Source organism: Eptatretus burgeri, chromosome 8 (genome assembly GCF_056783735.1).
Source record: "Eptatretus burgeri isolate ZD-2024b chromosome 8, Ebu_testis_v1, whole genome shotgun sequence".
NCBI lineage: Eukaryota > Metazoa > Chordata > Myxini > Myxiniformes > Myxinidae > Eptatretus > Eptatretus burgeri.
The window spans coordinates 55695488-55712837 of NC_140968.1; the positions used below are offsets into that span (position 1 = coordinate 55695488).

The 17350-nt window shown below is 42.5% G+C and overlaps 1 protein-coding gene across 1 annotated transcript in view; it reads left to right on the forward strand.

Annotated features, from left to right (window-relative positions):
- Positions 1 to 3890: 3890 nt before the first annotated feature.
- The window catches only part of LOC147021789 (homeobox protein Mohawk-like), a 94551-nt gene continuing 81091 nt past the window's right edge, over positions 3891 to 17350 (forward strand). Inside the window, exons 1-2 of the mRNA XM_085892157.1 lie at positions 3891 to 4171; positions 9357 to 9529. Coding sequence (XP_085748283.1) covers positions 4025 to 4171; positions 9357 to 9529 — 320 coding nt within the window. The 5' untranslated portion in view covers positions 3891 to 4024. The remainder of the gene's footprint in view (positions 4172 to 9356; positions 9530 to 17350) is intronic.

The following is a 17350-nucleotide window of genomic DNA, read 5'->3' on the forward strand; positions in this document are numbered from 1 at the left end:
CTCTCAATGGTGAAGAATCACTTAAAAAATATAAAAACATTCTCGTATCCGGATTCGTGTCTTCACCAAAATCAAATTGAATCATCCTTGGTATGGGAAGAGTAGAGGGTGCAAGAGCAGATGGTAGAAGACAATGACAACAGACCTGTCTGCGATGGGAAACTGATCGTCCCACAGACTCGGCTTCATCGTGGGAAATTCCAATAATCTTGAAGGCCTTGATTTCTACTGCGTCACCTGAGCAAGGTGTGAGGCAAGGGTGCCTGCCCAGAGGGGAGAGCAGTACTCCTTCAAGCTGTGGATGAAGGCCTTTTAGCTCGATATGAGTTCAGGTGTGCGAAGGAAGGACTTTGTACAGCGCAGGATGCCCAGTCCACAGGTAGCTTTGGAGGCTAACTTTGAAATGTGGTTTGCCCAAGAAGGATCATGGCTGAGAGTGAGACCCAGGAGTTTGAGTTGCTGAACTTCCTCAAGAGGATTGTTTTGAAAGCAGATGGGGAGTTGCCAGATGGTTCTTTCAAAGAGAGAGAGTGAGAGTGTGAGATTGGTCTGGATTGAAAGACATATTCCAGTGTTTGAGCATCTTTTGATTTTGTCAATTTCTGAAGTGGTGGAAGAGGATGCTGCTTGACTATCTGAAGGATGAGGGCTGTCCTGGCAGATGATGAAGTTGTCAGCAAATAGATAAAGGGGATTTTCCAGAGTTGGAGAGATTGTTAATGAAGATTAGGAATAGCACTGGGCCCAGAACACTGCTTTGGGGCACTTCAACCTCAACAGGGAGAGGAGATGAAAGGATTCCAATGAGAGCCACGTATTAGCTACGTAAGTAGAGTAAGGCATGTTTGGCTTGGTCCAGGAGCAGTTGGGTATGTCCAGGAGTATTTGGGTACGACTGGGGAGGGTGATTACAGATAGCAAGTGGTTGGGAACAAGATTTGGAAGCAAACACAGAATTGAGGCATTCGGCCTTCTCACGAGCAGAGCAGGTTGTGGTGCCATCCGATGAGATGGATGGGGTGGGGGGGGGGGGGTGGGGGGCGATGGCATACACCAGAGACAGACTTAATAAGGCACAACCAGGTTTTAGAGGAGGGAGACAAGTTTGAAAGTTCAATTTTGAGGTTGGACAGATGTTTTCTGGTTCTCCTGACAGCGGACACACTTGTTGCAGCCTTTGTAGAATGAACTGAGATTGCCTTTGGTTCGGTTTGCTTTTCAGGAAGAGAAAGCAAGTTGTTTCAGAGCAACTGCCTCACCACAGGATTCAGTGTACCATGGCCGGGAATAAGGGAATCATAACTGAAGACTAGATGGGATGAATCTGTGCATAAGAGAGAGCATGTTTTTGTGAAAGAATTCCCAGGCTGAGTTTATGATAGGTTTGAACAAGAACAGGATGATATGATGGGAAAAAATAAGAAGTTGCTCGGAAGATAACTGCAGACGCATTTACTTTTTTATGTTGGAAGTACAGGAGAGGGGTCGCACCGGTAGTCTTTTGGAATAACCTCCTTTAACAAGGGAACAGAATAAGAGTCAAGTACAATGAGTGGACTAGCGTCACATCAGGTGTAGATCAGTCCAGGTGGGGCATGCAGATTATCCCACCATGAAGATTATTGTTGAGCCAGCTGGGTTTTACTGACAATCCACCTGTGAGGTGGAAATTCTCCTGAAACAAACTTGACTTCCCGAAGCCTCAACTGTTCTTCGGAAACGCAACCTCTTGGGGGGGGGGCGGGGGGGGGGAGGTATGCTGGTCTAAAATCCTCACCACCACTCAAAGCACTAGTCCCACAACAGTACATGAACAATCCATACTCCTGCATGCTGCAGCATTACTAGCTAGTACTTTGGGTATAGTGGTGCTTTGTTAAGGACAAAACGTAGACAATGTTTATGAAGACAACTCAACAAATTTCAAAAACATGCATTTGTACAATTATCAATTAAGGTTTTGTTTGTGTTATTAATTTGCCGCCAATATGTGAACGTCTTTGTGAGATAGAGCGGTGTGGGATAGTTTTGTGAATGAAGTGGTAAAATGGAGAACATCTCACAGCAGTGCCAGTTCAACAACAGTAGCATGTCACCATTATTTTAAACTGGAATGTGGAGGTCATGCAATGTATTGTGTATAATATTGTCATTATGGAAAAGGACAGTTTACAAATGCCATATATTTTTGGCTATTTGCGTGTCCAGATTATCTCTCTCTCTCTCTCTCTCTCTCTCTCTCTCTCTCTCTCTCTCTCTCTCTCTCTCTCTCTCTCTCTCTCTCTCTCTCTCTCTCTCTCTCTCTCTCTCTCTCTCTCTCTCTCTCTCTCTCTCTCTCTCTCTCTCTCTCTCTCTCTCTCTCTCTCTCTCTCTCTCTCTCTCTCTCTCTCTCTCTCTCTCTCTCTCTCTCTCTCTCTCTCTCTCTCTCTCTCTCTCTCTCTCTCTCTCTCTCTCTCTCTCTCTCTCTCTCTCTCTCTCTCTCTCTCTCTCTCTCTCTCTCTCTCTCTCTCTCTCTCTCTCTCTCTCTCTCTCTCTCTCTCTCTCTCTCTCTCTCTCTCTCTCTCTCTCTCTCTCTCTCTCTCTCTCTCTCTCTCTCTCTCTCTCTCTCTCTCTCTCTCTCTCTCTCTCTCTCTCTCTCTCTCTCTCTCTCTCTCTCTCTCTCTCTCTCTCTCTCTCTCTCTCTCTCTCTCTCTCTCTCTCTCTCTCTCTCTCTCTCTCTCTCTCTCTCTCTCTCTCTCTCTCTCTCTCTCTCTCTCTCTCTCTCTCTCTCTCTCTCTCTCTCTCTCTCTCTCTCTCTCTCTCTCTCTCTCTCTCTCTCTTTTGGACATGAGACCGCAAAGCACAAAAAACAAAAATTAAATAATATACATCATGCTACATACGCATACTTCTTGCTTGTATGCAAGTCTTTTGAGTTCTATAATGCATCTCCATCAAGTACAAGAGATAGTAAGCAGTATAACCAGCAAGCGGTGTGTTTGCTCTGGGTTTTCAGCACAGCTTCCATCCAACACGATTGAAGCCAAACTCGAATACTGAGAATATAAACTCTTCCGATGACATCACTGCGTATGAAAACATGGTTGCTTCAGCACATAAATCACGTGATGTCGGCGACTTAGCAAGACTTTGACGTGGAAACGATACAGGGTTGGTCCATGCCAGGACAGACTGATGTGCACAAGGGGGAGGTTAAAATCCACTATATTTGTGTATGTAATATATATGGACAGAACCACGAAGTACATTTTTTGATTATTATTATTATTATTATTATTTTTGAAGACAGCCAGACTGAGCGATAAACACTTCCGATCCTTTCCACTGAATTCCCAAAATGCAAAACCAAAAAGGAATTGCTGTCAGCATGCGGTCCCAATGGTCGTGTACCAGGAACGTGTTGTACCCAGACCGCAGCCCAGCGTTGTTGATGATCCATGACAATCCCGAGAGCCCAGAGTTGTCCCACATGATCCATTTAGTCCATAGGACGAAGCACATGATGTGAGCGTTCCATGTACTTGCTTCTGGTCGGCTCGCTGATCCATTGTCTGGAGAGCAGCAGACAGCACGCCGGCCCATAGAGTTTGATTAATTAACAAGACTACAACAACATTGCCAGTTGTAGACAGAGCTCCCTTATACGATGAACTCATTCGTGCATGTCCATCCCAGGGCGATTGTCTTGGCGAGACTTCGCTTTCAGAGACAACGGTCCAATGTGAGTCGCCAATGAACTCTCAAGGAAAGTGCAGGATTTTTGTCTCCCATGTGATCAACACAAAGAAGGGGAAAAAACAAACTTTTAAAAGTTTATTTCCTCCAATTTGATGCCAACGTTTACATGTTAAGGCCGATAACGCAGGAGAAATAAACAGTAGTGGGGTGAACATCCACAGGAGTGCGCCGTAAGCGCGCTCTTCTCAGGGACCTGTTGGAGGGGGTGGGGGTCTCGGGCCCAACTGAGCATCCTGACCGAGCACCTTGTCAGCGCCCTGGAGAGCCCGGGTGCGGAACATGCTCCATGTGTGCTACGCTTCACTCTGCGCCAAATCGGAACGAAGCGCCACACAGTGGCCTGGTACGGCACGGCACGGCACGGCACGATCCCTCCAGGCCACTGTGCAGATCCTCCACAATTCGCGCCAAACTGGCCACGACGACATCACAGGTATTCTGGTGTTGCACTTAATTCTGAAATGCGCATGTGTTCATAGTTTTAAAAAGCCTTTAATTTTGTACGATTTATTGCCTTTTAAAGGATTCATTGCATTCACCATTTGAGCCTGGTTTTGTGTCCAGACCTGACTTTAACGTCATCCCGGTGCTTCGCAGGCATCGAGATGTGTGTACACTATCGTTCGGAGGGAAATTTCAGCCAGGTATCCCATTATAATCTGCGTTGCATTAGTGCATGTTTGCTAACTAAATATATATATATATATATATATATATATATATATATTTAAAATAAATATATACAATTATGTGTGTGTTACTGATGGGAGCGTTGTGCACCGAAAGCTTCCAGGTGAGTGCGGGAGGGGTGATAGGGTGAAGGGGAGGATCATTAGTGAGGGCGGAGAGAGCGACGCTGCGAGTGATGTTTAAAGAACACTGTGAGAAACGCACAGGTTTGAGCCATGTTCGGTTCACTTCCCGATGATGGATTCTCGAATCGATGATTCCATGCGAGATTCCTTGGAAAACCTGGTGAGCCCATTTTGGACGCACTCGTACTCTTCCTCATATCATACAGTCTTTCCTTACACTCTTCCACTGAGTCGTTTCAGTTTGTTAGACACTTACCTTGGTATATAAAGAGAGGTGAGTGGTTTATTTTCCACTCGAATAACACGAACGTTCTGTGCAAACGCGTTTACTATTTTCAAGTTGATTCCTACACTTTCTATGACCTCAGGCAGGTGTTGATAATTCATTCCTTTTAAAATTTTTTTGATGTTACTTATGTGTAGTATTTTGATCATTTCCGAAATAAATCGCATGCCACGGTCTCTGTGTTTAGAATTGTAGTACAAATGTGCTTTTATGGGGTATTTGGGCAGCACTGAACTTGTGTATAGTGAGTACTTTTAATGTACACAATATGATTACATTCCCACCTTTACATTATTAATAAACAATATATCTTTACATCAACTGTGTACAATATTATTACATTCTCTCCTTGACATCAACCTGACACAATATTATTACACTTCCTCCTTTACATCAATCTTACACAATATGGTTATAAATACCACCTTTACATCAACTTTACACAATATGGTTATAATACCAACTTTACATCAACTTTACACAATATGGCAATCAGATCTTTACATCAACTTTACACAATATGGTCATAATACCACCTTTCCATAAAATATAAGCTATGCTTATAATATCACCTCACACAATATGGTCATAATACCACCTTTACATCAAATATAAACTATGGGTATAATACCCCCTTAACATCAAATATAAACTGTGGTTATGTGACCACCCTTATATCAAATATATAGGATGGATACAATACCACCTTTTAATGAAATAGTTATATGGATATAATACCACCTTTACACCAAATTTAAACTGCGGTTCTGTTCCACCCTTATATCAAATATAAACCATGGATATAAAATACCACCTTTACATCAAATATAAATATGGATATAAAACTGCCTTTACATCAAATATCAACAATGGATATAAAACCACCTTTCCATCAAATATCAACTATGCAAATAATACCACCCTTAAATCAAATATATATGATGGATATAATACCACCTTTCCATCAGATATAAACTGTGGTTATGTTACCACCTTAACACCAAAGTTAAACTGTGGTTATGTTACTACCTTTATATCAAATATAAACTATGGATATAATACCACCTTTCCATCAAATATAAACTGTGGTTATGTTACCCCCTTAACACCAAAGTTAAACTGTGGTTATGTTACTTCCCTTATATCAAATATAAACTATGGATATAATACCACCTTTACATCAAATATAAATATGGATATAATACCACCTTTTCATCAAATATACACTGTGGATTATGTGACCACCTTTACACCAAATTTAAACTGTGGTTATGTTACCACCTTTACACCAAATTTAAACTGTGGTTATGTTACCACTTTTACACCAAATCTAAAGTGTGGTTATGTTACCACCCTAATATCAAATATAAACTATGGATATGTTTCGACCTGAGCATCAAAAACCTGAAGCATTATTATGTTCTAGCCGAGTATCGAAGAGCTATAATCAACCACATCTTGTTTGTCTTCCCTTGACCCTCCTCCACCCTCCCACATTCCTCTCCCTTCTTTCTTCCATCTATTTCACATGTCTCTCTTGATATTGTTTAGGTGTATGACTGGAAGTGTTTGAGGAAGAACTTTTCAAACGAAGGTTAATTTAGAAACCCTTAAGATATGGACAATCCACTATCTATAAAAGGTTTATGTGATCGATTTGCTTCCTGGCTGTTTTAAATGCACCCTCACTGCTCTCGAGTTTTTTTCAGCGACTTTTTAAAAGAGTTAATTCAATTTTTTTCACTTGAGTTACAAAACTTTTCTCACTCCTTCGTGATAATTATGTAAAAATATGTCCACTGCCATTCTCACTTTCATCTGTTAAACTATTATGAACAGCATAATGTCTGCTTTCTCTTGTGATGCATGAAACCTCCTCCTACTCAATTCTTCATTGATTAAGTCATTCACCGAAGTGTTTTTATTTATTTATTCTTTTTAGAAATACAACAACAGAGTGTACGTGTGCATTCCCTGCAATTTGATATGTATAAATTGATGCGTAGTATTTGTAACTCAAGAAGCAGAACTTTTCTGGCAAGTGCTCCTTTGCTTTCAAGCGCATCTACGTTACTATAGAGTTGATACAAAGGCTGTAGATGTCACAAGGATCATTATACCAATAATTGGAAGGATGTTGTGAGAAAAGTTTAATCTGTGATTGAACTCTTCTGCACACACTTTCACGTTGTCAGCAATGACGTTTTATTCTAAAGACAAAAAATGTATAAAGTTTAATATGCTCGTCCTTTGTTACAAAAATCGATTTGTTTTTAACACCAAAGTTGTCGATATGCAATTCTACCCCCGTGTAAGTGCATAGTATTTAATTGCTTTGATCTCTGGGTAGCGTTTGCCTCCAATTGACAGCATTAGCACTTCCTTAGTGCGTTTACTTGCTTCCGGGCAAACTCAAGATGAAGAACCGAACCGGTTGTACACAAGGTGCGTTGACAGTTTGCAACGACAGAAAACAATATTTTACAACCCTTGGACATGATCTTTATCCTATTTTTTTGTCGTTATTTCAGGGGGTAGGGGTTTGTTCCTTTTATATATCTCCCTTTCATTAATGTTGTTTGTACTTTCTCGGTATGTAAAACACCAGATTCAGTGGTGTAATGGTTAGAGCGTCTGCTCTGAGTCTGGGATGTTGGTGGTTCAAACCCTGGCCGAGTCATACCTAACACTTTCAAAATGGAACGTGCTGCTTCCTTGCTTGATGCTCAGCATTTAAAAAATGAGAGAACTTGAACAAACAATCGTGGGTTGGTAATAATAGTGCAGGCTTTGATGTGCCAAATGGCTTTCTCCTGCATTGAAGTTCCTCGTAAGGGAACATATAATCTATCAATATGAAATCTTGTCAAGGCTAGTTGTTTTTTGTCAGTGGACAGTTCAAATAAGAACTTTTATCCATGAAAGGTTGACAACGGTATGCTAACCACGGTGGAAATCGAAGAGAATGTGACATTTCAGGCGTTACCCCTTCAAAGAGCGAAGAGGGCTTTTCATCAGAGCAGGAGACAGTTGGTCCCTCTCTTGCTCTGACGAAGGGCTGATGCTCAAAACATGAGCTTCTTTTTGCTTCCCACTGTAGTTAGCATACCTTTGTCAACCTTGACTTGATAAATCAAGCCTTTTAAAAAAAAAAAGAAAAAACCAAACAAACCCAACGCTCAGTCCATTATTGTTGAGTAAAGTTGTTTTTCTTGTTTGTTTGATTTTTTTTTTCGAGCGACTTCCAATTGACTCCTTTGCATGAAACGAGCATTTACTGGATCGCGATGGTTCACTTCTGAGCGCATGACGTCATTGGGGGAAAACGCACTTTGCGCACCACGACCAGCTCCAGCAAACGGATCTGTGTTTTGCGGACAATGAGACAAACGATAAGATTTTGTGCAATTGAAAATGTCTTATTTAAATGTAGTTAGTTGGTATTCCATCATTAATGCTTGCAGATGGAGCACAGGTGCATGAGAAAAGAAATGGACACAGCAACGAAGTATTTGAGTTTGAGTTCAGCATCAGGAGCTCAGATGGGAATGCCAAACGAGCCAACCTTGAATAGTTGGGTGTTCATAAAGAACAAGATACTCACATTTGTCCAAAACACGCCAACGTTTTTCGTTTTTTTATTCATATTTCAGTAATGATAATTAATAAGGACGTATATCAACGACAGCTGTCAGGATGGCATCGAGGTACGCACCGTCGCCTCTAAGTTGTCTAACATGGGTTCAAATTTCTGACCAGCAACAAACTGCCATCCTGGTGTTTCACAGACAAGGTGATTCATCAATGCGTATGCCGTTCCTCGGATGGACGTTAAACTGGGCGTCCCGTTTTCTGGCATTAGTTAGTGGACATTAAAAATCCCACGTTGTCTGTCGCGAAGAGTTGGCGAGCTATTGCCGGCACCCTGAACAAATTCGAAATCCCTCATGCTCACTCGATTGACTTTCCCTGCGTCGGAGTGGTGACTCGACCAGGATTTTGTAACCCTTGTCAAAGAAACTGCTTTTGCGGAGCCGACGTTCTGTGTCGAGCATGGTATGTGATGATGATACATCATATATGAATTGATACGTTAATATAATATATACAAACATTGTAATCCTTTACGCACATCTTGGATTCCATACGATAATTCACCTGACAAATACTGTTATATAGTACGGGTATTTCATTAATCACACCTAGCCTGGTGTTGGCTTGGTGGCTCGGGTGGCTGGCTTGGGGTGTTGGGGTCCTGACTTTGAGCCCCATTGGCTGCTGAATTAACACCAGGTGGGGTTGACTCAGCCTGTCATCATTCTGAGGTCGGCTAAATGAGTACCAATGTACTGGTATGGGGAATAGCATCAGCGGCACAGCCGCACCTCAACAAAATGATAGCTACCCGGCAACCAAGGTACCAAACGCAAAAAGAAGATTAATCACACTTGGGTGATGGCATTGTTGTGACGGTTCTCTGATGATCCATGTACACCCTTTTCCACTTGGGTTTGCAGCACAGTGCTGGGAAGCTGGACCTGTACGGGAACAAACGTCCGGCCATGAGCACCGTCTCCAAAGGGGAACAGACCAAATTCCTGGAACTTTCTGCATCGGGGGTCGTGCCGAGGCAGCCTGGACTCCAACAACCGTGGTCCGTGCATCAGTCTCATCCAGAACACATATCTGGGTAAGCTCCTTTAAGCATTTCACATTTTGTGCCCTGACTCCTAAAGACTTATTTAGGAGATCCGTGATCATTCCACACATCGGCTTCAACACCATATCGTGAAGTTTGGATTATATGGTCACTTGAGGATAATGTAAGGTGACCGGATGGCTTTGAGGGTCTCACAATTGCCTTTGAGCCGTGTACTCTGAGTTTGAATCTCGACTCGGATAAACTGTCATCCTGGTGTTTCACGTGCATGGCGAGGCATCAACATGTGTATGTGTACTTGTCGTTGGTCGACATTAAAGATCCCATGGTGTCCTTTGTCGAGAGCAGTCGAGTTATTGTCGCCTCTCTGAACTAATTCCCAATTTCCACCCTGACTGCTGGGAAGGCAATGGCAAACTGCCTCGCATAAAGCTTGACAAGAGATGGTAAAGAGTATGCCGTCTTGATAATGCTGCAACTGTTTTATTACATATATGTTATATATGTATATGTATATATATATATATATATATATATATATATATATATATATATTTATAATATACATTGTGTCAGGATGTATGTATATTATACATGATATATGCATCATGAAATCATTTCTCCATGAGATGTATTGGCTACATACAACAGGATGATGACTTAAACTGTGTTTTGTACATATATACTACAGATGATATCATGTCTACCTGTGTTGATATCCCTGCGTTAACCAACATTCAATTCCATTTGCCTTAAATGATTGCGACATAAAACCATGAACCATGTCCTGTACAAATGTGGAAGTGTACGATGTTTGATCGGGAAGTCCATGGTTTAAAAAAAAAAAAAAAAATATATATATATATATATATATATATATATATATATATATATATATATATATATATATATATATATATATATATATATATATATATATATATATATATATATATATATATATATATATATATATATATATATACTGTGTGTATATATATATATATATATATATATATATATATATATATATATATATATATATATATATATATATATATATATATATATATATATATATATATATATATATATAACAGCGACTCACTTCAATGAAAACAAAACCATTTTTTTCTTTTTTTGAATAATCATTGTCGTTTCATTGTTATCATTTGTGGACTTTTTCTGTAAAACGACATTATACTGCTCAGTGCTGATCCGCTTGTACCAATATGACGAGCACATCATGCCCACGTGATCGTCTCTGAGGACGAGTCTCAATTTTGCCGTCTATTTAATCAGTGGTGGTGACAAGCAAAGAAAAGTGAGATAATATCAATCATGATAAGTGCATTGATTTTTCAGATGCCGCAACGTGCCCAGGTGGTTGTGACGCTGAGAGCACACCGGGCCCTTTCATGCTTTAAAGATCCCGCGCATATCCTGGGGGATAAGCGTAATGGAGGGGGTGAGGTGGCGTTGGGGGGGAGGATAAGAAATCTCAATTCGTAGATACCGGGGGACTCGACGGTAATTAGCAGGGCTGTTTTTGAGCATGCGTGATGTCACAGTCATTCGAGGTGCGTAAGCGTCGGGAAGGTTTTATTTCGGGCCATGAATACCTGCATTTGTACAATGTGTTGTTCGCGCGTGGTTTGCAGATTATTTTACTTCAAGTCTCTGTTGGCAAAGTGAGGTTGTGGAAGGTGTGGCCAGATACCTTGTTGTGTGTGCGTGCAAACACACACACACACACACACACACACACACACACACACACACACACACACACACACACACACACACACACACACACACACACACACACACACACACACACACACACACACACACACACACACACACACACACACACACACACACACACAATAGGTGTTTGCTCATTGTATCAGAAGAAGACAAACATCATTTTGTTTCAAATATTATAAAATAATAATACGACTTCCCTTGCAAGTAACTTTGACGTTGGAGGAGGCCCTTCAGCCATCAATGTCTGCGCTATTATTACCAACCTATTGTTGTTTGTCTATTCTATCCTTTTAAATGCTGAGCGTCAGGCAAGGAAAAACAACACGACCGTTTTTAAAAATTACATGCTCTTTGGTCATGCTCGGACGGGATTTGAACCACCAGCGGCTGCGGTTTATGGTGCAGAAACTGCTGCCCAGACGGTGTCACCCGGTGTCAAGAAGCCTCCAAAAGGACCACACCACTTCCTACTCGCAGTCCAGGCGGGAATTTATTATTGGTTGAGGGTACCTGCGATGACTCACCTACTCCTTGTAAAGAACATCTTTGGATCTTTAACATCCACCAAACAATTCTAGTAGATGGGCCACCGATTTTAACATGCATCTATGGGACAGCGATTTACATTGTATACCTGGTGTTGGCTTAATGGTTAGGGTGGCGGGTTTGGAATTCTAGGGTCCCGAGTTAAAATCCCTCTCACCGTTGAATTAATACCAGGTGGGGTTGACTCAGCCTGTCATCCTTCCAAGGTCGGCAAAATGAGTACCAGCTTGCTGGGATGATCGAGCCATTTGAGTGTCCTGCGTCGGAGTGGCGACCCGTCCAGGATTGTGCCCAGCCCAGGAGACCGCTTCGGCAGCACTGACACTCTATATAGACGATGGTCCCAATGGATGGATGGATGGATTACATTGTTTAATTGCTCTGGCGATGAAACACCACGGTGACAGTTTACAGCTGGAGAGGAGGGAGAGGTGGGTGGGGATGGTCTGGATTCAAACAGGGCTAGGCAGCTCAGACGAGAATGGATATAACTCTCCACTATCCTGGTGTGTGTGTGTGTGTGTGTGTGTGTGTGTGTGTGTGTGTGTGTGTGTGTGTGTGTGTGTGTGTGTGTGTGAGATTGTGTAATAATTAATCGTACTATCACAAAGATCATTGCAGGTGCAATCACCTGTTTTGAATGATCTAATGGACAATCGTTCTCTGAGTTATAAACTTAATGACAGTTACGATATATGTATAAATTATTACATTCCGTAAAGGTTTTGGCAATTACTATTATATAATGTTTCTTCTGTCGATCACTTTTTTGAAATCGATATGTTGTACATAGAAGAGCATGAAGAAGTCAAGTTTACATTGGGTAATATAAAAAGGAACCTTTTTCATATAACATGATGCAAACGACTTCATCATTAAGCAAGGACAATGCTATATGATTGTGCTATCTTGTTATTTATTTATTTGTTTATTTATTTATTGTTTAATTATTTTTCAAACACCACAAGCTCATATTCCCCACCTCCCCCATTAGGCCTTGCAACAACATGTCTTTTTAAACTATGCAGTATATTGCAGTGAAACAGTTTTGCCATTGCATGTATATCAGTCTCAGGGTGTGCCCCAAAAAACCCAAACCCATAAAAAAGATCCTCAATACATTCATTTTTTATTCTGAATTACATAAAACTTCAGGAATATGTGTCACATTTCGTGTGACACAGGTGTACAAAATATCAGAATCGTAGCTTGTAAGACTTCAGTTTGGCACTGCTTCGATCGCACGCTCCAAATGTCAATCTCTGCTCTGAATCGAGATTTGAGCATGACGGGCGAAGTTGTCGATTATGCGCTGACATTCGGCAAGAGGGATAGACATAACTTTCTCTGTGATTGCTTGTTTCAGCTCAAAGATGCTTCCAGGGTTATCCTTGTACACATTATCTTTTAGATATACTCACAGATAAAAAAAAAATAAAGTGGGCTTAGAGCAGGGGAATGTGGACACCACTCGACGCTGAAGCGTCGGCCAGTCACCCACTCGCGGGACTCATTTGCATTGTGAGGGGTTGCCCCATTCTGCTGAAACCATTGTTCTTGCCTTCAAAAGCTGATCCTGCAACCAAGAGAAGTAGAACTCATTCAGCACTTTAATAGTCATGGCATTACTGGCCTCATCTTCCAACCACAATGGTCCAATGATGCCACGCTTGCTCATTTAACGCCAGGCCGTGCACTTGACTGAATGTAAGGGTCTCTGCTGAACCTCATTGGGCGGTATTGTGCTCCATTAGACATTGTTCCATGAGTTGACTTCGCCATTAAGCAAAAAGTGAGCCTTCGCGGAGAACCAAATGTTGCTGAGAAAACTGGGCTCCTCCTCGATTTTCTCCACAAACCACTGAGCCTTTTAAAGATGCTTGTTTTTGTCTGCCTCAGTGAGTGTGTGTCTGACTTGTATTCTGTAAGGATAAAGTTTCATATCATCATTCTCCTGAGACCTGACACTGTGAGTCCAAGTTCTTGAGTGCAGCGGCGAAGTGACTTTTTGGGACTCTTTCCAACTAACGTTTGGACCCTCTCATGACCTCAGGAGTTCTCAGTGAAGGGCGTGCAAAATATGTTGATCTGTCCATTGATTTTGAGGTTAAGTTGTACACACTTCCTTGCTCTCGAAATTGCTTCGTCCATTTGAATATTCTCTTTGCGTGGGGCATCTCTGCAGTTTAATTTTCTCTTGAACTTCCTTTGAGTTTGGACGAAGGATTGCGTTTCAATGTAGGATTTTACAGGAAAACCATTTTCTTCATTTGTCCAGGTCATCGTTTCCTACAGGACCTCAGCTATCATCAATTGAAATAAGAGAGAAAAAAAAATGGAGGGTTTGGTTGTTTTTTTTCACACAACAGGTGCTTTCATTACCCCCAGACACAATTTGGCAGGTTCACAGAGATAAGAAAATGAGCATGAGTTGTCAGGCGGTGGGGTGGGATGGGGGCGGCGTGTACAAGACCAAAGTGACTAGAATGATCCTGTTCTTGTTGTTTTCAGCACCACACATCCAAAGAACTTTACTTCTTTTAAATCACTGAGCTTTTGTGCTGGCAGAATGGCTGAGATGTATGAACACTCACCTCTAAGCTGTGTAGCCTGGCTTTGAATCCCGACCTGGCTATAAGCTACCATCCCGGTGTTTCACAGGCAGTGTGATTCATCAATGTGTGTGCCGTCCTGAGGATGGACTTTAAACTGGGCGTCCCGTCTGCCAGCATTAGTTGATAGACGTTAAAGATACCACGGTGTCCTTCGTGAAGAGGAGGCGAACTATCGCCGGTACCCGAACCAACCTACAAATCCCTGTTCTAACCTACAGAGGGCACTGCATCAGCAGCATGGCTGCACTCTCAGCTAATTATGCTAGCTGGCAGCCCTACGCTGCATACAAAAGAAAAGTAAGAAAACTAAGCTTTAATATACTGATGTATAACTTTGCAAGCAGATGGGCTATAGGCGGGATTTGGTTGGGATATCAAACCAAAGACTTGCTGTTGTTCAAAAGGTATTGCACGCAGGATCCTTACATATTTCGCAATGGAATGCAGATGGGATGGCAAGCTTATTAGCCGGCATCTCACTCCTGCCTTCCCGTCCAAACCATAACTTTTCCACGATGCATCTTACATGGCAGCGCCAGAACACCATTTTGTATTCCGATCTCATTTTCTTTTGGACCCCTTAACTTGGCATGCCAGTGACTGCTTCTCCACCACCTTCTCATTGATGCCTTCTCAAAATCAAATATATAAGTTGGAAGGAGATTGAAGAAAAAAAACAAAAAATGTTTGACCATCACGTCTGTACCTTCCCTATTCTTGACTTTCCGAGACCATGAAGATTTTTTGTCCACCATTCAAATCACTGTTAACGAGATAATGAGGACAGCATAACAGACTGACAACGTTGACATCATTCAATCATCTATACTAATTCAGCAGGCACATCCTCGGTCACCGCTCTCTATGGGTCTTAAGGCGTATCCTAGGTAGCCTCGCTGGGGTCTGAAGCTGCCACGTTTTTTGGCCTGCTCAACTATGCCTTGCCTTGGAACAGGCCGCAATTTTTTTAACGATAAAGTTCTCTTTTTTCACGTTCCTCCCTCAAATTATCAAATGCCTGTTCATCATAGTTACGAATCGCTGCATACATCGCTTTTGTCAGTGACATACTTTTCAAATTAGGAGCTTGGAGCGATTTCATGCATGGCATGATGCAATTTTCCACCATCTCCTCTCAAGGATGAATTAAAGCATATCATCGAAATATTATTTCAGCTTTGAGGATCGGATATCGTCCGGACTAAAAAAGTATTGAAATCTGGAGTGAAATCTGATAATTTAAAGAAATAAGGAGTCTTATAACTAACCCGATATACCTGTTTACTTTAAGCAAGCAATGCTATGGTCCCTCCTTCTCCATCTATATACAAGACAATGCGAAATTTCCAAACCATTAAACTTGTCTTTTTTTCTACTGTTTGGAGAATTATATTGAGTGAACAAAAGATTTAGGAATGTGCCAAAATTAACCAGCTTCATTGAGCAATGTGATTGAGTGCATTCACTGCTTGCCCTCACCCCCTGTCCCCAAGAGGGGCTGCTTTTATGCATAGCATCTGCCAGATCTGTGCCTAAGTTTTGGAGGTTTTGCAAGTTGCTCCACAAGGAATCAACGCAAATCTGGTGAAAAACGGATGTTTTAAAATGAAGTTATAATGTTTGCGCAGATTGTGAACTGATGTACCACGTGACGCTTACACAGAAAGCATACCACGTGACGCAGAAAGATGTACCACGTGATGCACGAAACGTGCTGGATTATCTGCAATGCTTATTTAATGTGAAATTAAACTTTCTGATGTCTCCAGGGCTGTTCTTCATGAAATGGCAACATTTTTGTGGATAAAGTCATAATTTGAATGAATTCATTTAATTTCTTTAACTGCTGCGGTCTGGTGAAGACCGACTTTAAAGTTAGATATCCTATATGGTGTGTAGCCACAGCCTGGCCATCCGTTCCTTATTAACCATTTATTTGGAGTACTTGTTTGAGTGCTTAAGCCATTTGCCATGTGCCCCACAGTCGAAAGCGGTACCCCGCTATGTCATTCTGAGTGAATCTTTCACTCACTGCGGATGTTTTTCCACGCCACATCATCCAGAGTGAGTGGTCCGTGCTCCGTCATCCTGAGTGAGTGGTTCGCGCTCTGCCATCCTCAGCGAGTGATCCGTGCTCCGTCATCCTGAGTGAGTGGTTCATGCTCCGCCATCCTGAGTGAGTGGTTCATGCTCCGTCATCCTAAGTGAGTGGTTCATGCTCCGTCATCCTCAGCAAGTGGTTCGTACTCCGTTCGTCACCCTGAGTGAGTGGTGCATGGCTCCGGACACGTCCGGGTGGTGTTTGTCTCCGGACAAATCAGGCGGTGTTTGTCTCCGGACATGTCGGGCAGTGTTTGTCTCCGGACAGGAGTTTGCGTCTGGACGTGTCTGGACGGGAGTTTGCCTCCGGACACGTCGGGGCAGTGTTTGTCTCCGGAAGCATCGGGGTGGTGTTTGCGTCGGGATAGGAGTTTGCCTCCAGACGGAAGTTTGCCTCCGGACGTGTCCGGACGGGAGTTTGCCTCTGCAGGGGAGTTTGCCTCCGGATGCATCCGGACGGAATTTTGCCTTCGGATGCATCCGGACGGAAGTTTTCCTCCGGATGCAACCCGACGGGAATTTGCCTCCGGATGCATCCGGACGGGAGTTTGCCTCCGGATGCATCCGGACGGGAGTTTGCCTCCGGATGCATCCGGACGGGAGTTTGCCTCCGGATGCATCCGGACGGGAGTTTGCCTCCGGATGCATCCGGACGGGAGTTTGCCTCAGGATGCGTCCGGACGGGAGTTTGCCTCCGGATGCGTCTGGACGGGAGTTTGCCTCCGGACACGTCAGGGCAGTGTTTGTCTCCTGAACCATCGGGGTGGTGTTTGCATCGGGATAGGAGTTTGCCTCCAGACGGAAGTTTTCCTCCGGATGC